Source organism: Convolutriloba macropyga, chromosome 5 (assembly GCF_964194025.1).
Source record: "Convolutriloba macropyga chromosome 5, txConMacr16.3, whole genome shotgun sequence".
NCBI lineage: Eukaryota > Metazoa > Xenacoelomorpha > Acoela > Convolutidae > Convolutriloba > Convolutriloba macropyga.
In genome coordinates, this window is record NC_134472.1 from 46,177,548 (window position 1) to 46,199,201 (window position 21,654).

Consider the following 21,654-nt stretch of genomic DNA (forward strand, 5'->3'; position numbering starts at 1 on the left):
ACAAAAATTAGCTTGTATTTATAGTGGTTATCTATGCGAAAATATACAGAGAAAATTTAGATTAGCTAAAAATATTTTGCATGATTGGCATGTGAATAGATCTTACCTCCAAATCCCGGAGGTGATTTTCTATTTTCATCAACATTTCATGTGAATCATATATGGCTTGGGTACAATCGAGTTCATTTGTTGGAGGTCGGTGGATGTTAGAATCAGGTTTCTGTTGGTGGGAGAATTTACTTTTGACATATGATTGATAGGTCAATAAGATAATGATAGCGCCAAAACAAAGTTAGAATTGAGTTTAGTTTTGTAGCCATTACTTATCGACACAGCAATAAAGTTCGTCAGGTAAGTTCTTCTTTCGTTCTTTGAAACTTTAATAAAACTTCTGAGTTTCTTGATGCTTCATTGAAACCATCACAATATATGTTTTAATTTTTGGGCTGGAACGATAAGAAAGCATTTAACAGTATAAGTTTTACATAATCATTGTCTCACTGACTCGCGCATCTCTGCCAAATTTGCACTATATTTTTGTCATAGGTTTTTTGTTTGTTTGCTTGTTTGTTATCAGCGATGACAGTCAGCAGTCAAAATGACGATTACACATTTTTTCAGACTGTTTGTTGATAACGCCATAAAGTGGATTTGTAACGTTCTAAGTAAAAACCATTCTCATATCAACGATTTAAAACGATTTCTCATATCAACGATCAAATAAAACATTTGTTGATTTTTTATGGTGCGCATATATGAGAAATTTTTTGTTTTCATACTTCGTGATTGTCATCTTGGTTTGAGATATGAGTCTGTTAGACAAAATTTGTGTGTATTTTCGTTTTTATACTACTGGTTTGCCACAGAACGATTAAGGAAAAGGGTAGACAGTGTTTAAAAATGCTTAAATGTTGATGAAATTTGGTTCTGGTTGGAACTGAAAATTTTGAAAGTTAAACTTCCTCAGAATTGAAGCGAAGTAGGTTGTATTCACTATAATTATATACTTCCAAGGTTGGTTGTAATATCGTTGCAATTTGTTTTTATGAGCCCTAGAGATTCTGCTGTAAGAGACCTCCACTAAAAATCTCAGAGGTTCTGCTGTTTGTTGCAATGAACTGACTTGGTTTTTTGGTGTAAATGAGTCTTAGTTTGAAACTATAATTCTTCTAATTGAATTCCTAGTCTGCGCCAAACAAGAAATGACGACTTGAGCATAGTGAAACTGTGTAGAATTTGGAAATCTGGAGTGGGGAATTTTTCTTTTCAAATTCCAACCAAAACATAAATGATGACCTGAGCATTAAGAAACTCAAATGTGATTTATCTAAATAACCCATATATGGATGGCAGAAGTTTGTACTGGAAATTGTATGTTTGCTGTTTTTATTAAAGTCGGCCAGAGAACAATGCAGAACAAATAGGCTGTGTTGCTGAGGCTACCAAATCCAACTTTACTCATTCCCTTTGAAAATCGAACTTAATTGGAGCCGAAGGCAGTAACCAATGCTAATGTCGTAATCCACAGGATTTTTGAAATGCAAATGATCGACTTTATGCTAATCACAAAATCTGCGTACTATACTTGAACAAAACATTCTACCTCTAACATTCTAAATAACTCCTCATAATTTTAGCATCAAAACTTTCTTTTTTTTGTGAACTCAATTTTTGAAGTTCGATCGTTCAACAATGAAATTTTTCACGTTTTACTGCTGTTTGTGGTTTGTTAAATATTTATGGTCTGCTGATTGTCATAGTGCGTGCTCGCCAACTCAACGTGTTTGCATCGAAAGTGAACTTCAATCGAGTTTCGGAGCAGGTAAGATGACCGAAATCACAACATAAGAGCAGCTATTTTTAACTTCAAATGTGTTTTGCGTTTCCATTCTTTGTGCAATGTCTGAAATGACCGAAGATGTTTAAAAAAACAGGTCTAGGATAGTGAAAGTTCTTTTGTCTATTTAATTTTTTTTTAATTACAAGTAAATACGAGCTGCAGGCTATACGTAAACCTTGTACAGTTATAGACAAAAAAATCTGGAAAAAGTGTGTGTCAGCTTTTAATTCCGCAAGCCATTGTTTTTGACCAGGTTTTGTAAAAAGATGAAACAAAGATGTCGAGTTTTTCACAAAACACATCAGTTGATTCATTGCTGTCGCAGCTTTAGCATTTTTTTTAAATAGTTCTGGGTATTTAGAGTTCCAAAAATGTCGAACGATTAAGAAGACTTGTGATTCAAGGCGAAATTCAAAATGGCCTGATTTTGTTAACTTGTCCATAAAAAGTTTCATTTACCTCTTCGATATTCATCAATCAATCTGTCTTTTTATCTGTCTATTTGAAAAAAAAAGTTGTTTACAGAATTCACCTTCAACAATGCTGATTGTTTTCGTTTACTTTCCGGATTGAAACAAAATGAAACAGACAGGTTGCAGCTCTGATGAACAAAGGCTAAATGTACTTGAAAATGAATTTATTTTAGCATTTCAAAAATTTTATTAAGTCTTTATAAGTCTTTCGGAATCTAAATAATTCCAAAAAATCTCTGTATACGTAACTTCTGCTTAAAAATTGTCCATAAGTTTTCAATCGGATTCAAATATGGACAATCTGCTTGGAAAATATACCTTCCACTCCGTTGCAGACAACCTTCGATATATGCACAGGAGTGTCATCTTGAAAAATAAGGTCCTGAAAATGCGTTGCTTTTGTTTGTTGTAATTATTCAAAGTCTCCAAATAGCCTACTGCATTTAGCTTGTTTGGACATCTAACAAACATTTGCCGTATGATTGTATTGCACACCAAAATATAAGTGATTGCTTCTCCAGGCTCAAATTTGTTTCTTTTTCAAAAAATCTCGTTTCATTTCTTCAAAAAACTCGGACAGTTCTGTGGCTGGAGATAAACACTCGAAAGCAACAGTGAAACAACCTTCTGTGAGAACAAGAAAGACTTTTATTTTTTTCTTCGCCGGTACCTCTGGAAATTTTTTCATAGCAAGAGAAAGCTCTGAGGTTTACTCTGATGCAATCCAGTGATGATTTTAGTTCTCTTGAAACTTTGTTTAGTAACTTTTTGGGATTTGTTTGCCATTTTTGGCTGTCTTCTACCTAATTTTTGGGCCTCGAAACTGTTATTATTCAGGTAGCGTGGGCATGCATACTGTGCGCGACGTCTTAATTGATTTTTTATTTTGTAGATTTGTTGTTGTATTTTGTCCATGAAAATCTGACAACTGGGCAACCAGAGAAAGAAAAAAAGCTGTTCAGCCATCTTTACTGTTTAAGCGGAGAAGATGAGAATGAAATTTCTTGTAAAACTTCTAAATTTCAGGCCGTTTTTTACGCCTTAGCGCAAATCGTGTTTATGGAATACGAATCATGCTTAAAAAGTAGAAATTATGTATGACCCTTTTTGAATAGTCTAAGCATAAGGAACATATGCAGCTACTCTGAGTTGTTGGGCCAAATTGACACTGATCGTACAGTCCGAACTTTGGCATTCCTGATTGGCACTTGCACTTTTGATTAGACTCCATGACATCGAAATGAGTCAAATTAAGGCATCACTCTCCCAAATTTCATTGTGCTCTTGCAGTTCGTTGTTGGTTGACATTTGATCTGACTAAACGGCAATCCATTTTTCACGCGCTAGTTTTTGTGTCAAAGTCAGGATTCAACCGGCCTAAATATCATCTAAGATCAAGCAAATTTTGCTGTGGTGAGACTACTCTGCGCTTCTGGATGCTTCTAGTGTTTCAATTCTTTGCAAAAATTTTTTAAGTCAAATATGTGCTGTCAGGTATGTTAGAGAAGAAGCCATTATGGTTTGTTAAAAAAAATGGAGCAATGGAAATGCCACATATTAGGCATAGATACAATCACCCGTGTTGAAATGTAATTATAATTGGCTTTGATTCAAAAAAAGTTTTCAAAGATGTCATTTATGTACAAAAACTTTGATCCCAGTAATTTTTTTTATCATGAGCTGTAGATTAGCTTAATGTTCTCTGATATTTAAGATTTGTTTATAGCAAAAAGCATGAAATTTGTGAGGAAAAATTAGTTTAGCCAGATTTTTAGTGCACTGATATTTCTTCCAAACGCATGAACGGTGATAGTCAAGAAGTAATGCTTAATTTCATGGATTCAGTAATTTTTCGGTATTATCAGTTTTGTTAGCAAAATTCAACCGCTTGATTATTTTCAACCTCTGAATTAATTTGGTTTCAAGAGCTACAACAGATTTCTTCGTCAAAATCAGTTTTTTTGTCGCAAGATCTTGAGAACTACGTTTAGTGCAAGTTCTTAAAACCCAGTGGTGATCTTAAAAGAATTTTGCTGGAACTTCGGAAGCCTAGCATCATATTGAGGGGCTTTTAAATTTAACATCTATTTTGAAATTTTTAATTATTATTTAGCAGTTTCTGACAATTTTTCAGGAAATTAAAATTCACGTTTTCTTGAGCAAAATATGTTACTTTTACAATTTTGAATTAATTTATAAGAAAACTAATTTACCTACTTATTTTCCTTTGCTTTTTGCCCGCTTGCAAGGCATTGCTGTGCTTTTTCTCAGGACTGCGTCCCCTTCTGCCAGCACCACGTGTGATTGAAACTTTGAACTGCTCTTTATGCAATTTTGGCGTTGGATTAATATACCCATGTGATGAATTCATTAGCTTTTTGTTCTCTGTGTATATTTTGTAAAGTAATTTTTTGTGGTTCAAAAATGTTCCTGTCTTGCGACCGACATTGGAAACGTAGTCATTGGCCATTTTTGACATTCACTGATTTCCTCTAAGTCTAAGATAGAAAGTTGAGAAAGGCAATCGGTTGTTATTTTTGCACGAATCTTGTAAAATTCTTCAGATGATATTTATCTTGAAGGATATGATATGATATTTAATATTAGTAAAAAAAAACATATCAGATAAATATTAGCTAATACAAATTCTGATAAGTATCTGATAATGTCTTCTAAGTTGGTAAGTCCAAGAAACTGCATTTTTATCATAGAAAAATTTAATTGCGCAATAAAAACTATGACAATGCTTTTGATAAGATCTTATCATAAAAAAAACTGCTCAAAAAGGGTCAAAAACGCTTGAAGGTGATTTTTGTTTAAAAACCCAATCAAAACAGTCATTTCTCGCAAAAATTTAACAATTTTTTTTCTGATCATAGCCTTATCTAGAGTTTGGATAGTTGGATAGTGTCGTAGTATGATTCGGATAGTCTAAACAGAGCCATTTTCAGAGTCTTTGCGGTGTGATCAGAAACTAATCTAACGTTTTCAAATTCAACTCAGAAGCAAGGGGGGCAACCGAGAAAACTGAGTCCAACAAAAAGAGAAAATTAACCCCCCGAGGGGACTGTTTTTTTTTGAAGAGCACATCCCAATTTTACCTGACGAACATCAAATACCACGCTAAGGACTAATTTTCGGTAATGGCTGTTGGGCTAAAAGCTTTTTGTTTGGAAACAATATTTTTTTACTGAAAACTGGAAAATCATATACATAATATAGCGTCTATTACTCTGAAACCAACACATTATACCAATAATTGCTGCTACTTCAACGTTTAAAAGTGTCTGTCGGGGTACCCCACGTGCGCAACCCAAGTACGTTATTGTGAAACCAGTGCGCTATTTGAAGCGGGTCTGACACGCGAGTCAAGTTAAGGTGCGCGAGTAAAGTTAAGTTGTTCTGATCAGAGTCGATTTCGGTCTGGATGGTCTGGTACCCCTGTGTGCGACGCAAGTAACTCTGATCAGAGCTGGCTTGGGTCGCACACCTTATCCTGGGTAGTGATTTCAGATTTCGTGGTTCAATTTGAGTCGCAGGTGGAGTTATTCTTCAACAGGACTTCATGCATCTGTACTGACAGGTTCAAACTGTGCTATGAGAGGCCTATAGGCATGAACACACTTGTCTTCATCACCGATAGAATCAACAGGTTCATTATATCCCCATTTACAGACCTACGCTATTTTTGTGACCGTTAATGAATCAATACGAGAGAAGCTCTCCAATAAATCAACGATCCACACTAATTGAACTATCCTATAATTCAACCATCCACTAAAAACATCCAATAACTCACCATTACAGGATCTCAGACAACAATAGATCAAAACTGTGTGGAATCAGATACTGAAGTCCCATACGCTTATAAATTAGGAATAATAGACAACTGATTTTTGTTCCTTCTCACAAATGCTTTTCTTTCGGCCTGTTGACTTCATTTTAATAATTTAGTAACTCCATATGTCACAAAAACCGAAGCGAATAGAAAAATTTGAAGAAGGGAGCTATGATTCGGATTACATGATTGATCTAACTCAGAAAAGTCTGTTCGGATCTTATTCTTTCCAAACAATTTTGATTGATTAAAAGAGTTAATTTCATTAAGTTCAACTTTTCTTAGTATTATTCAGGTAAAGATCCCCCCAGCAATAATAATAATAATAATTGTAATAAAAAATATTATTATTACTAATATTAAAATTATTATTATCAGTATTACTATTAGAATTATTATTATGGTTCATTGAAGACCGTTCAGTAAAGGATGCGCTCGGCTTTGGTCGAGGACCTTTGAAATACCGAAAAATTATTGACCAAATCAATGACAAAAAAATTTAAATTAAAAAATAAACACGGTTTTATTCGTTTTGGACAATGCTCCATTTGAGCTGATTGTTCAGACATTTTTGAACGTTTGAGCCTTCTGAGTATTTTTGAGTTCCTGTGAAATGAAAAACTGTTGATAATAAAACATCGTTTCACACTGTTTGTTTGCTTGCGGAACGCACTAGGAAACTGTTTGAAAATATGTGTTTCTATCAAACTTTTTTCTTTTGCCGGAACTAAAATATGCCCATTAGGTCTCAATCTTTCGAAAACTTTATTCCCTGGGACACAAAAAAATTGGAAACGGTCAACTTATTTTGGTAGCAACAACCATTGGCGTTTTTTAATCAACGTCTATCATCTTTCTGGTGCAGCTTATTTCCGTTTTTTCAGAACCAAGATGCAGAAAAGTGAATAGACGACAAAATTGGCAACTCGAAAATCCTAATTGCTCAATTTTTCTGATGTCTTCCAAAAAGCATATCACTGACGATTTCGATGAAGTACAGAGATTTTGTTTGTTGGAGAAATTACATTTTTGATAAAAACCTCTGTTTTTAATAAGGTTTCAGAGCAAAAAAAACTAAATCTACTTTTTAATCAATGGCAATTGATAACCATAATAGGTTTTTGTCCAATTGACGCTAATCACTTAGTTCCCAGAAATCAATAATTTTTTATCTTTTTTATTCAAAAACTAAAGATTCAAAAAAGTTGGGTTTTTTTTCAGTCAAAAACTGTATCCGAAATAAAATTGTTTACGGAATGAAGTGTGGTTTTGTATTTTTGATAAAAAGAAGTAGACATAATTCAAAATTTTGCATAACTTTGGCAATATTTTGTCTATTTCTGCCGTACCCTTTAAACTGAACAAGTGTTTTTTTCATTTATTGTTTGAGTACCCAAAACAATTTTTTTTAAAAATATATGAGGATCAGAAATTTATCTTTAATGTTAACACCTCACAAACTTTTTAAATTTATGCTGTTTGAAAATTGCAAGATTTACCGATTTGACCCTGTTTATTTATTACCAAAGAACAGAAACTTTTTTTGCTGGAAACAAAAAAAATCAATTCATTTTCCGAGATTTGCCATTTTGAGATCATTCGAAATTAAAAGTACCCTAACTTGCAAAAAAAAGTGTTGCCGTGCATGGCAAAAACCTGGGATGGACAGTTTTTCCGCTTGACCAAATGATGTCAAGTTTCAACGTTAAAGAGTCCTGTTAAAATGTCGGTATAATTAGCAAATAGACGAGAAAAATTTATACTAAGCTTATATTGAATACGCTGAAGCGTTGCATGAAACACGGAACGATGAGCTGACTCTTCAAATACACAATCAATTGATTTACTATAAACTGTGTAAGGATTGCTATGATCCAGGAAAAACTTTTGATATATCGCTTCGTTTGTTCAAATCGCTTACTACTTAATGTTTTAAAAATTAGCCATACACTCAGATTCGAATCTTTTGAGATTTTAGCAGAAATCTTTTGACCAAAAACAATTCTAATTGTTTTTTGTGATTCACTCATCTTCATATCGTAATTGAGTTTAACAGAAATATATTATCATTTTTTTTGTTTTATATCAACAATGCACTCAAAAACGAAATCGAAAGCTTAAAAACAAGCGAGAACGTAACCGGCTAATGACGGGCGAATTGTTAAGCAATCTCTTTATTTTAAACTCTGCTTTTCTTACTTTAAAATTAACAAGTTTGAGAGTCAGTGGGCACGGAAGCAGAAAATTGTGTCCATGTTTTATTTGATACATCTTTAATTAATCAGAACTAAAATAAGAAGTAGGCAGACTCAACTGACACCACTACTACAATTGCTTTTCAAAGATAACAATTTGAGCAAATTTTCATGACAAAAAACATCGTAAGAATTTCAGATATTTTTTGGTTGTCAGCACTAAAAAATTATGAGAGGAATCGTTGAAGAACATGACAAATACATCTTACAAATATTTTTGAGGCTTGTGGCAGAAAACTGGGGTCTGGTTTTTATTTCTTAAATTTTAATGCATACAACCTGCAGAAACCTCAGCAACGTTTCCATTAATGATTGTCATCATTTAGACTTGAATGTAAAACAAACACGAGAAACAAGACAACACTGATGTGCAATGACAAATGCAGGCGCGTACTGCAGCCTAAAAAAAACATTGTATTCAGAAAGTGAATACAATTACATGGTTCGCATTTAAAAAGAATTCCCTTGTAAAAAGGTAGTGAAAAAATTATTAAGAAATCTGCTATATGAGTTTCTTGAAGGCTGATTGATATTCAAGAAATTTTTTTGCCGTGTGTGTTGGCTTTGATTTTCTAAAAATTGAATCATTGATTCAAAATGTTTATGACCCAAGAGGGGAAACAGCTATCGACAAAACTCTAGGAAGAATGGTACTTTTATAAATGCTAAGTTTTCTTTTTGAGTAACTTTGTGAATCAAAATTTGATTTGGTACAACACGAAAAACTTCCTAAAAAAATTCTAATAAATTTTTTTGAGCATTTTCAAAGTAATATTCTTATACGTTGGCCGGCCGTGGCAAATGAATCTTCTGATGAGCATAATTACTTTGCAAAAAATAGATATTTGATCATGAGTCTGCCAATATTTTTCTTCATTTTTCCATTTTAATTTTTTCAATTAATGTACGTTAGAAGTGGTACTTTGTGAATCAGTTATGCTATTCATCATGTGATAGTTGTGGGATGTAATCCGGAAATCGCGGGTCGGTTATTGAAGTGAAGCCGCGAAGCGCGCCCACCGACCCGCCAGTAGGAAATTCTTTTCGCTTTCTATTCCAATTCGTCTAATTGCCCTAGCATGGCGCATTTTATTCTATCCAGTTTAGCAGGGTATGAGCATACACGGAAAGTTATTAGTCGTCTCTGATTGGTTAAAAAATCCCTCGCTTAAATTCTTTTCAAGAATAGCCCCCCTTTTGCAAAGGGGGGCAATTGTTGAAAATATCTGAATTTGTTTTATGTCTTGCAGAGCACATTTTCCATCCATTTTGACTACTTAAGCTTTTTTGAGACGGTAAGGGGCAACGAAGAGAAGTATTTGCAAATTTTAGTCTTCTGTATCGTTTTGAGATTTAAGAAACAGGAAAATGTTTCTTGGATGAGCGATTCAGTTTTTGAGGTCTTTTAATTAGTTCCATTTCATATCGCGGCGCAAAAGATTGGGCAACATTGGCTGACAAAAATAAAGCTGGGCTGGCATGAAGTTCCAGACCACTATTTCATGGGGTTTGAAACAATGTGGTCACGGCTAACTTGGAAGTCACCTTTAACTTGAAGTTTTAACTATTAACGCATTTACTGCCATCGGTTAGGTTACATTAACATTACCGTACCGTGGTGACCCAAAATTCTTTAGAATTTGAGCGTTAAAAGCGTTAGTTTTTAAACATTGTTTCGAGGTGTTGAACGAAAGATAATCAAAGCATTTGAAGGATCTGCTGAACTCACTGGTGGTACAATCTAAGAACTTGATTTTAAAAAATTTCTTCAAAATCGTAACATTTTCTGTGCAAATCAGAAACTGTGCAAATCATTTTTGAGCTGCAACTCAGCTGAGGATGTTCCCGGCACGAAGTCTTGGGATTGAATGATTTTTCAAGGAGACCTAGGACTATCCTCAAGCTTACTGAGCAATTTTGATAGCATTAACCTTTCTATGCGCCGCCCATAATCTGGCATCTCTTGGTAATCTGGCATCAACATGATAGCAGAGGAGCGTATTACTGCGAAATTGAGATTGCGTGAGCTAGTCGACTGAAAAGTAAGGAGAATCAAAAGCGCTGAAAACTTCTTTTTATCACCTATTGAGGCAATTTGTTTGTTCGTTGCGAGCTTTCCCCGAGAATCCTCCAAAAATATTAATATCATTTTGTATTAATGATATTAATATCATTTTGTATTAAATCATTTTGTATGATGAGTTATTCAAATTCACTGACGTAAACAATATACAATATAGGACTTACATTTATTACTCCGAGGAAGGCAAAGTGTCTCTATTTTAGTGATGAAATAGCAACGGCGACTGCATACAGTCAATTCATGCGAGAGATCATGTCTTCTTGGAAACACGATGCATCAGTGTGTAAGAATGCCCTTTACATCCTTGTAACATTAGACCAGACCTACTTCGACTGTGAGAACTTCTGCGAAGAAGTTGACTTGATCAGGACTTATATATACTCGGAGCAGAAACCCTCTAGATACCTCAGGTTTGTAAAACACAGCTGTATAAATGCAGAATTGGTTTTCGAAATTTAAAAGAACACCAGACCAAATTGGCCTCCGAAGTCAGACCGTCCAAGATGGAGATGATTTATGGTCGAAATTCTGATCAGAAAACATCTATGTTTTCGAGTGTTTTTGTCAGTTTGTCATCCTGAAATTGTGAGCGAAAATTCCCCCAGAGCCCTGTAAGGTGGCGTGACCAGAGGACCCTTTTGGAACTCAAACTTGCGATTCCTAAAAAATGCTTTTCGCGTTAATGTTTATCTTGTAAGATCTTGTGAGAAAAAAGCTTATATTTCAAAATTTTGGTATATAACGTTTTTTCTCCTATAAAGGATCTCGTGACATGGACGGCAAAATTTCATGACAAGAATAAAAATTATACAGGTATAAAAATTATAATGCATTGAGGTCACTGCAAATGGAAAACATTTATGCTGACCAATTATAAATACCACCAATTTTTGTTTTTCTCAGCAAAATTTGATACAGTGCAATCAAACATTTTCCGAAACTGTCGCAATTTTTGCAATTCAAGTATACTTTCACATAATTTTTCTGAAAACTTCTAAATTGTTTTCGACCTATTTCACAATTTTCTACTCCAATAACACTAACGTTTATATATAAACTAGTGGCTTTGGTAAGATTTTCACTTAATTTTGGCTTCCTTCTATAAATGCATTTCATGTCATGCATTCAAAAATTTTTTCCATTAATTCAAATTTTTGTGAATTGATTTTACGAATTTGATTCATTGATCTGCTGTGATATATATATATATTTGTCGATTATATGTAATCTTTACATTGTCTGTTTGTTAGTTTTAGTTATTCATGAAACACTTTTCTTCAAAACCGACAATTATTTACATTCTCAAAATAAGACAGACAAGATCTGAAAACAGGTAGTTTTTTTTTAAATGGAAAGAGAGGCGGTTTCTCATAGCTACTGTTTGTGGCTGATTCCTTTCAAGTTTCGTGAGGTGTTTTGTTTCGTTTTTGATCACATTTTTACCTTTTATGCTCGTTCCCAAGGGTAACTGTTTCAGCGGCACGGAATGAAAGCCTGCATCGTTTACTTATTTATTCTTGTTTATTTGTTTACTTTTTTGTTTACAATGTACAGGAGACATGATGGCTGTCCCGTTCTTTTCAGCTCATCTGAAGAGTTCTGAAAACAATGCATTATTAAAAAGTATTTGTTGACTTCCACGCATTGTTAGTACCTTTTAAGCAAAGTATTCCACAGAAATAATCATTACTTGCTTTCCGTGATAGACAAACAAAATTCCATAGAATAACAAATTAATTGAGGATAAAAAAGCCCGTTATAATCAACCTGTGGCGACGTTGTTCTAAACAATTATCGCCCTTTGACGCATTTAATAACCAGAGTTAAGAGAAGAGACATAATAGAAATAATGTCGATAGAAGACCACTTTAGACGCAATGTAATTAACTGTTTTTAAATAGCACTGCAAATATTGAGACTTTGTGGCTATATGGGTGAAAATCATTAGGCATTTATCGAAGTTTATTTGATTTTCAAGTGCGAATATCGATGTACTAATTGATACATGGATCAATTCTGTAAAGATGATATCGTTTTCAAGGCTACTATTTTTTGCCAATTTTTCAGTACGCTTTGAAAATGAAACCTATAACGACCAATAAACAGAAACAAGCACCTACTGATGCAGCAACTGCATATTTTGCTATCAATTTGCATATTTTACTGACGAAAAAGGGGTTCCTAACGGCCTTCAGCAATTAATGAACAATTGCATGTCTCGAGAAAATCTAAAATCAAACAAATCAAACCAACAAATTGTCAGATTATGAAAGAACAACTCCATACAGAGATCTACTTGAAGTAAATTGGCAACACATTATGCGTACGACTTCAAAAATGTTGATGTTCTTAACAATGCAGAAGAGTGCATAGAAACAAATTTGAAAGAATATACATCCTGCAAGAAGTCAGAATGCTTGAAGTATTCATGTCAATTATCCAATTTCCCATATTTGAGATTTTAATCAGAGTTCAAAATGGATTATCAATCCAAATACTCCGATTATACTACAAGATTTAAATTCCAAAAGAAATTCAAGATAAAAATTTTGCGACAAAAACCAATTTCAATTGTCCATTCAAATAAAATTTTTTCGCTGCCTTCAAAGCACCTTCAAGTTTTTAAAAAAGTTATTGTTATTTGTTGTTTGCAACTCTTACATGTTGTGCGACTTATTTAGCTATTATACAGCAGTATCAGCTCAGTCTGCTTTGAAATCCAAATTTGGGTTTATTATTACATGATTTTTGCGTTTGAATAAATGCTCACAAGATGAAAGATTAAAAAAAGTTACGTGAACAAGATGCGATTAACTGGAAACTTTAGAAATATACAATGTAATCTTAAACTTGGTGATGTATACAGAAACTCAAATAAAAACAGTTTTTTTATATTGGTGTCAGGGTCGTTGTGGTCAACAAAATACTGAAAATCCAAAAAATTATTAGCTACATACTCAAATGGGTTTTTTTGTTCAGTCAATTTTGGCCGAACAGGATTGTGAGTGATATCATTGAGTGACATCGTGCAGGATTGTGAGTGATATCATTGAAAAATTCGTCAAACGTCGAATTTGAAATTAAAAAGATTTTTTGAATTTTGTTTTTTTTTCGGGGAGTTTAAACTTTGTGAACATGTGATAATTGGCACGATTTTGTTCACTTTTTGCATTGTTTTTTGTTGAATTTAAGATTTTTGCAGTCAAAATGTTGATTCAAAACAAGTTTTTCAGCTACAAAATGAAACAATTTTGTGTTCATAATAGACGAAAGCCGAAAAAGGCTTGTTTTGGTCTCATCGGGAAGGAAGTTTATTATCAACACAATTCGAAGTCCATAGATGAGCTGTCTGTTTTAAAAATCATCATTTTTTGTTTTTTAGGTAGCTTAGAGACTAGTCAATTTTGGTATTAAAATTCTCATAATGACAAACCTAATTTTTTGTCAAAACAGGATTGATAATCAAATAAACTGTTTAAAGGAATCGCGCATGTTTTTAATGGCTTCCACTCTGACTTTTCGTAATTTTTTAAATAAAATTCTACTTTTCGTAATTTTTTAAATAAAATTCTGGAGCCTTTGAAAATTTTCGTAGGCCTATGGCACAGACGCGTTGACTAAAGCTGTGATAGGCTTCCCAAAAAGTGAATTTATCTGGTGATTCAAGTTGAAAGCTAATGACTGTTAAGACTTAAAAAATAAATATTTGAAAAAAAAATTTGAATAATAACCGATCCTAAGCTTTCTAAGATTTCTGTGAACTCGTAGGTCTGTTCCACTAAAAACAGAACCCTTATTCACTCTATTGAAACCAAAACTAATTTTGTAAGCATTTTTATCTTCCAAATTTTGATTTTATGACTTCGATACCACAAGTTTTCCTTTTTTGTTTTTTTGGAAACTTTTCATAATTCTTCATAACTTCGGTACTAATGGCTGTTAAGACTTTAAAAAAAATTTGTACAAATAGTTTTGAACAATAATCGATCTTTAATTTTTTGAGGTTTCTGTGAACTAGTATGTCATTTCCACTAATTAGACAACCCTTATTCCCTATACTGAAACCGAAAATAATTTGGTAAGCGTTTTTATCTTCTAAATAGTGATTTTATGATTTCGATGCCACGAGGAGTTCCCGTAATGGTTTTTCGGGATTTTTTCATATTTTTGATTCCTTTTAAAATTTTAATTTTTTGTTCTTTTCTGACACTGCCTCTTGAGTTTGAAGAGACGTTCAATTGATCATAGATATAGTTTTCTGAGAAACGTTTATGGTTTTAACGGCACTTTTTCTTCGCATTTTTCTACTTTGTTCTTGGATGTCACCTGTCATTGTCGTTTTCATAGTGATAAGGTGATAAGACTTTTTGTGAGGAGTTATTAATGACATATGAACGGCAAATAACATTGTAGTCCTTTCGAGGCAACATTTAGCCTAATTATTGAATTTCCTTGAAAGCTATTAGTTTTAATGGCTTTGGTGATAGGGTTTTCAGAACATGTTTATGGTTTTAATATATTTTTCTTATTTTTTATTTTTTCGAAGTCAAATCGTCAAATCATTACTATTATAAATATTCCATTGCTGTTAAAAAATCTATGATATTTTTGTTCTCAAAAGTTTTAGAATTTTAAACTTTCCAATTTTTGTTGTCCTTATTGTCAACTTGTAATTTATTGTCACAATTGACAGATCCCAAACATTTTCATGTATTTTAACCATTAGCGTGTCTATTGATATTATCTCATGAATGATGCTCTGTTTTTTGGAGAGAATTCGTTTTCATAAAATTTTTTTGAGTGGCCAATATTTGTTTTTCTTTTTCTCTTGTTTTATCATAATCGCTTTTTAAAAAAACAACTTTCAAAAGAGACCCAAGAGAATATATTTGTTTTTTTTTGTTTATATTAACCGAATTAGCGTGAGTATTTTTTGAAGTAGGAGCTAAAAAAGCATAAAATTCATATTATAGGTAATGAATTTAATGGCTTCAATACTTTGTAAATTGTTTGAACTTTTCTGCATCTTTAGTCCGGTTCTATGGTTTAATGTATGCAAAGACATGTCCTATTGGTTTCCTTAATACTTTTATGAAGATTTAGAAAAGACTTTTATAAATGTAGAACAATTATGAAAATTTCATTTAAAAACAATAGTTTTTGAGAATTTTGAAAATATTTGATTGAAAAATTTTGTTGGATTTGTGAACTACATCTCAATCTTTTTTTTTGGTCGACTTGTTACCTAGTCTTATCAAAGATAAGTCCTATCTACTTAAAAAAAATTAAATTTGTTTGTTTAAGGTTTTATCTAATTGTATTTTGACTTTGTTACTAGGTGTTTTTATATTTAGATTTTGAGTTTCTGCCGTAAATGTCTTTCTTCTTTTTTGATTATTTTGTTTTTTGTTTACTTTTCTCGCAGTCTTATTGATGGGAGACCTCGTGAACGCCCTAATGCAGCATGGTATCATGTAATTCACTTTGGACTTTGAATGTGTAACGATTTGTTTGAACTCAAACATCTATTTTTGAACATTTCTTCATTTGGTTGATAACTGAGTCAGAAATGTAGATGAAATCGGGTCGGAACAATATGTGCAAACGCACATTATCAAGCCTCCTGTCTTACTTTCCAAAAATTGTTTTGAATCAAAATTTGTGAAGTGTGAACGGAAATCAATTCAAACGCCTAAGAAGCCCTCATGAGAGACACCCCCTGGACAAAGCATTCTAGGCTCCACAAAATTGTGGTTCGAAGCAAGATGTTTAGGCTTTTATTATGTTCTTCAAAAATCAATTCAATAACGTGTTCCTTAAATCACCTGCTAAGGATTCACAACCTTACAAGCAAAAAAATTGTTTTGGGATTCTTGGCTGTCATTTAACATCCCCGGATGCTGTCGCACCTCGGCCCCAGAGTTTGGACATGTTAACTTTGGTAAAAATGCATAAAAACAAGTTTGAACGTTAATGTATCTAAGAAATTAATCTAACTATTCAGAATTCTACGGGAAATATTCCGGAACATTTGTGGGAAAATTAAAATTGCGAGGACACAAAATTGCTCCACAAATGAACAGCAAAAAATTTTTTGTTGTTTTCTGCAATTGCATCTCGTTGTTATAAAAATTTTGGTGACACTTGATTTCTTACGGTCGATTGGATTTTTGCAAAAGCCATGATTCGTTTTTATAGGTGGTTCTAATTGTGCTTTCTCATTTCTATTCTGAAGATTTATATCTCACATTCATATAGTTTTCGATGACAAAGAGAAACTAATTAAATATCCAAAAGGGCAAAAGCAATGGTTGACCTTAAACTGAAAAATTTTCCAAAACTTTTTGTCTCTTAGATGAACATCAAAGCAAGTGCCTCGGAAAACTTTGTGAGGTACCTGAATAACAATTCAGCGGAAAAATGTAGTGAAGTTTTTGTTCCGACCCCTCTTGAGGGGTGAGGAACTATATACTCAACTGGTTTTTTTTGTTCAGTCAATTTTGACCGATCGATATATTAAACATAGAGAGTTGTGAGTGTTATCATCAAACAGCCCGTTCATCGTAGAATATGGAATTAAAAAGATTTAATTAAATTACATTTTCTAGAGCGAGTTATCGAGTTTAAATTTTTTGTAAATATTCGACCGATTTGCGTTATTTTTTTCACATTTTCCGGAATTTTTGCCTAAACTTTCGACAATTTTGCTTAATTAAATTAAAATTGCTGAGAACAGTGTTGTTGATCTTATTTTGAAAGACAGAAAGGTTTTATTGTTTGTTTTGATTTAATTTTTTTGGCAAAAATTTTGGAGATATATTTTAAAATTCAGCCTTTTTCATTTACAAAATGAGATTTGTTAGTCCACTTTGATTAAATTTGCCAAAATGTCACACCCATAAACCACTAACACAATCTCTGTAGACTCTAAGGGGGTAGTCATACTACCAAATTCCATTGAGAGTGCTCTGTAGTTTAAATTTTACCGTTTTTTCTATATTTACTTGATAATTATCAAAACTGGAGCATTTATTTTTGATTTTTTAAGTAACAAATTATCTGTATCGATATAATTTGAAAAAAGGTGGCACGTATGAACAAACAGCATTAGCAGGGCTAGTTGTGGACAACTCTTTGACTAATACAATCCAAGAATAATTCGGATTGTAAGCAGTCGGTCTTTTTTTAAAATAACAAAATCGGTATTTTTTTTATTAAATAAAGAACACAACAAGTCAAAACAAAATTCTCTTTGGTGATAGGTCCCATTGGTTTCTTAAGCAGCTCCAAATTATTCAATATAGCTTTTTCATTTAAAATCGTTTCGTCATATTGACTTTTAAAGATATATGATTTCTATATAAACAATTGCTTATTGAAGTTTGCCTTTATTTGGTCCACAAGTAGCCTAGTGTTAGCAAAAAATTTTGCATCTTTCTTCTGATTTTAATTTTTAACTATTATAGCAGTTTTGCGCGTTAAGTTTTAGTTTTCTGGCTTTAGTAATACTGCATTTCAATTTTTTTTTTACTTTTTAGCATTTGCTTATATTCACTTTTTTCTCATTTTGTCACATCATCCCATTATTAAAACTCCACACAACACAGTATTGGCGTTCAAAGGAAGGCACAATTGAACATATGAAAACTTTTAAGGGTAAAGATAATGGTCTTAACGTCTTCAATATCACTTTCTCGAAGAACTCAATTGAATTTGTTACTTTTGCCTTTAACTGTGGTTTTCTTTGTGTTTTTAGTCGTATGAAATTTCCTGGATAAAGCAGGTTTGATTGAGAATTGATGAAACAACAGAGGAGCCTATGTTCTGATTTTGGCAGATAGCTCATGGCTTTCATGACTTTGAAAACCATTCAATTATTTTCAAAAATTAAAAAAAAAACACATTTTTTGCTTCGAATTTTGTTCTCTTTATTGGTTAATTATTACCTAGTCTCGTTAATCACAGGTCAAGTTTGACATTATTGGTGTCACGAGAGGGTATCGCAAAGGATTTGTGTCACAAAACCAAATATTTTTTAAAGAACACGTTATTGCTTTACTGGCTTCGGCACGCGTTGCTCAAAAAAAGTAAAATTGTGTTTGATGATATGTTCTTTTTGTATACTTAAGACATATTCTGCATAATAACCAGTTGCAGGGGTTTCCCTTTGACAAATAATTGAACATAATTAATTTTTTGTGGCATATGTGTTTCATGTTTTTGAAAAGAATTTTTTTCGAAAAGAAACAATAGTATCACTTAGTTCTGACCATTTTTATTTTTTATTTACTTGTTACCTAGTCTCAAAAAAAAGCGATTACGCACAAAATTTTTGGCGTGCAAAGAAAGAGCAACCGAACATATTTTGAGAGGCAAAAGATGGCTCAACGGCTTCGACAGCTTTTTCTGGCCAGTTTTAATTGAAATTGTTTTGTTGTTTCTATTTGTTGCTCTTTTTGAAACCGCCTAAAAAATTTAATAATGACAGGTAATAATGACATCCTACAGAAGCATAGATAATCGTAAACCTATGGTATGCTTCCAGTTGATCTCTAGTGGTTTTCATTATTTTGAAATTAATTGTTTTTAAAAATATGAGCGAATTTTTTAGCTTTGCTCTTTTTTTGTCTAATTGCTACCAAGCCTTATTAAGTGAAGTTTCTAAAGAACTACATGTTGTTTTTTTACTTAGGTTTCATATGACGCTATTTTGACTTTGTTTTTAGTTTCATTTAAAAAAATGACGTAGTTTTGGATGCAATTAACGTTTGTTGTTGTTGTTGTTTGATTTTGCTGTTCGTCTTGAATCTCTTTCTTAATAACGACAGATCTGATCAACGTAATGCGGCATTTTTTACTCCACTGAGTGGTTTGCTTTGGAGGCAATTTTTTTTGTTTATACAAGAATTCTTTTTGTAAAGTACTTGAAATTTTGGGGGTTTTCTATTTTCTATCTGTTCCTCATTTGGTAGACATTTATACCAAAATTGTGGATGAGCGGGGCCGGAATTTTATGCGATCACACGTTACCGAACCTCCTTGTGTAGATATGTTCTTGTTAAGATGATAGACAGTCCATTCTTTGTTTATGAAACCCTCATGTCTCAGTTAGCGACTACTTTCATGAAATTGTTTTCGAGGAACAGATAGAAAATAGAAAACCCCTAAAATTTCAAGTACTTTACAAAAAGAATTCATGTATAAACAAAAAAATTGCCTTAATATGTAAACAAACCGTGCTGAATAAATTTTTCTAATTTTTCAACGGACGCCAAAAACGTAGGCGTTGTAAAACCTATTTCACAATATAAAATGGTATAGTGTCCTCAATATTCCTTATTGGCCAATGAATGACCAAAGTAAGAATTAATTTGCCTTTTTATAATCTTGGCCGTCATTTTATCACTTCGGGTGCTGTTCCAACCTGACCCGCATTTGTACCAAAAAATAACAGAAAATACATGAAAGAAAATTTGAAAATTAGCGTCTTTAACAGTTTAATCCAACTATTCACGGCTTTAGTGAAATTCTAAAGAAATCAAGGTTCTGATTAACTTGGAAGGACACAAACGCTGAAAATGAGAAACAAGTCTTTTTGTTTTAATGTTAATGTTTTACTGTTTTTCACTGTTCAGAGAAATGTAAGCAGCACCTGATTTTTGTGTAAGTCCCCTTGAGATTTTTTAAGGCGACATTTAAGAGATATGGTCTCTGCTGTCCTGATTTCCTAGAAACTCAAATTTTTGGCGTATTGGCGTTGGATCCTCGAAAATTCTTTTCACTAGATAATTTATTAATATCCTCTTCGTTTTGTACCTTCAGCCCCCCTCCCAAACGAATAGAGTAAAAGGAGGCAAAAGCTCAATTGCTTGTTGGCATTATGTAGAATCATTTTTTTCACCAACATTTTAATTTAATCATGCAAACAACGTCTAACGTTATGACGCTATCTAGTGCTATGCTTTATGCATATGCTCACTTCGCGATTTAAAAAAATGGGTCTATATCTGTTATTGTCACCCTCCCCAACTAAGCGGTTGCCTTTCATTTGCAACCGTCAAGCGCTCGTACTGTGCTAACATAATGATGGGCTTTATAAAAATTTTTGAGGAGGGAGCTATCAGAAAGGGTCTAAATGATACAGGAAACGCTTCAGCAGTTGTTTCGAATCTTTCGTTTTTATTGCCGTGTATTTACAAAGTCAAAAAATTATTATGCCTGTTTTGAAGAAAAACTTTAAGGTGTAACATGTTTGGAGCTTTTTTGGGAAAAAGAAACTTCTGATAACGCTGAAACGCAGGGTAAAGTTGATATTTACAAATACGTAGAAGAATAATCGTAATAGGATAGCCCTTCACTTTGTTATAGCCCTAGTTAAAGGGATTTTTCACGTCCCATATGTAGCGTTCTGAAGTTGTTTCGGTTGTGTTTGCCTGATTCACACAAAATTTTAGCTAAAAAACGTTTGCCTAATGTCTACAAAAATGCTCTTGTCTAATTAAGTATTCGCCTAATATCATGCCAACATAATTCATCAGAATCTATTATCGTTACATAATTTTTGTTTTATAGATTTAACTGTAAAAACAAAAATTAAGATTTCATATTAAAAACTGCAATTCCGTTCATAAACTTATTGTTTTGTATTTAGTAGTGCTTGTTTTCAGTTTTTTTTGCATTACAGCACAATGGAGAAATACGTGATGGCCCGCAACTTCAACTCACACCTCGCCTTTTTCGGAGTGGAATTCGCTCTGCAATCTCTAATTGCAGACATGGAAATGTTTATGGACCGGTCCGAAAACGACGAAGCTTCTGTCGTATCTCGGCCAGTTTCAATGCTCATGCTGCTATCTCTGCTCATTTCAAGCGCACTGCTCATTTTCCTGGTGACGGCTATGAAAGCTTTCTTTGATCTCAAGAAATCAAACTCGATCAACGGCAACAGCCCCGACCGGAAGTGAGTGAGAAGAGAGAGTGGAGCTGTGAAGAAACGGATATTGGTTGTAAAACGGCGTGAACAAACGCACTTTTCATCTCCGACGAGCAGTTTGTAGTTTTAAAATTATACAGAATTTTATGGTCATGGAATTAATAATAGCTTTTTTAAAAGATATTTTAGTTTTCCTCTCACCACTCTGAAACTGAAATTCCCGCATTTTATT

General features: G+C 33.1%; 1 protein-coding gene across 2 annotated transcripts; it reads left to right on the forward strand.

The window, feature by feature from the left end:
• Positions 1–330: 330 nt before the first annotated feature.
• Positions 331–21,601, forward strand: LOC142340040 (uncharacterized). Of its 2 annotated transcripts, none has more exons than XM_075390441.1 (4): positions 331–351; positions 5,827–5,965; positions 10,693–10,899; positions 21,174–21,601. In XM_075390441.1, the coding sequence occupies exons 2-4, from the start codon at positions 5,928–5,930 to the stop codon at positions 21,451–21,453; spliced, it is 525 nt and encodes a 174-aa protein (XP_075246556.1). In that variant the 5' UTR covers positions 331–351; positions 5,827–5,927; the 3' UTR covers positions 21,454–21,601. The 2 variants fall into 2 exon arrangements, with proteins under 2 accessions (XP_075246556.1, XP_075246555.1); XM_075390440.1 differs by lacking the exon at positions 331–351 and adding an exon at positions 1,486–1,822.
• The last annotated feature ends 53 nt before the right edge of the window (positions 21,602–21,654 follow it).

What these genes read in the sequence shown, in the direction of transcription:
- LOC142340040 (XM_075390440.1), top strand. Translation starts at nt 1,693, where the DNA reads ATGAAATTTTTCACGTTTTACTGCTGTTTGTGGTTTGTTAAATATTTA. An exon ending in TCAATCGAGTTTCGGAGCAG is followed by an intron (nt 1,823 to 5,826) that starts GTAAGATGACCG and finishes TAGTGATTTCAG; the next exon opens with ATTTCGTGGTTCAATTTGAG. An exon ending in AAACCCTCTAGATACCTCAG is followed by an intron (nt 10,900 to 21,173) that starts GTTTGTAAAACA and finishes TTTGCATTACAG; the next exon opens with CACAATGGAGAAATACGTGA.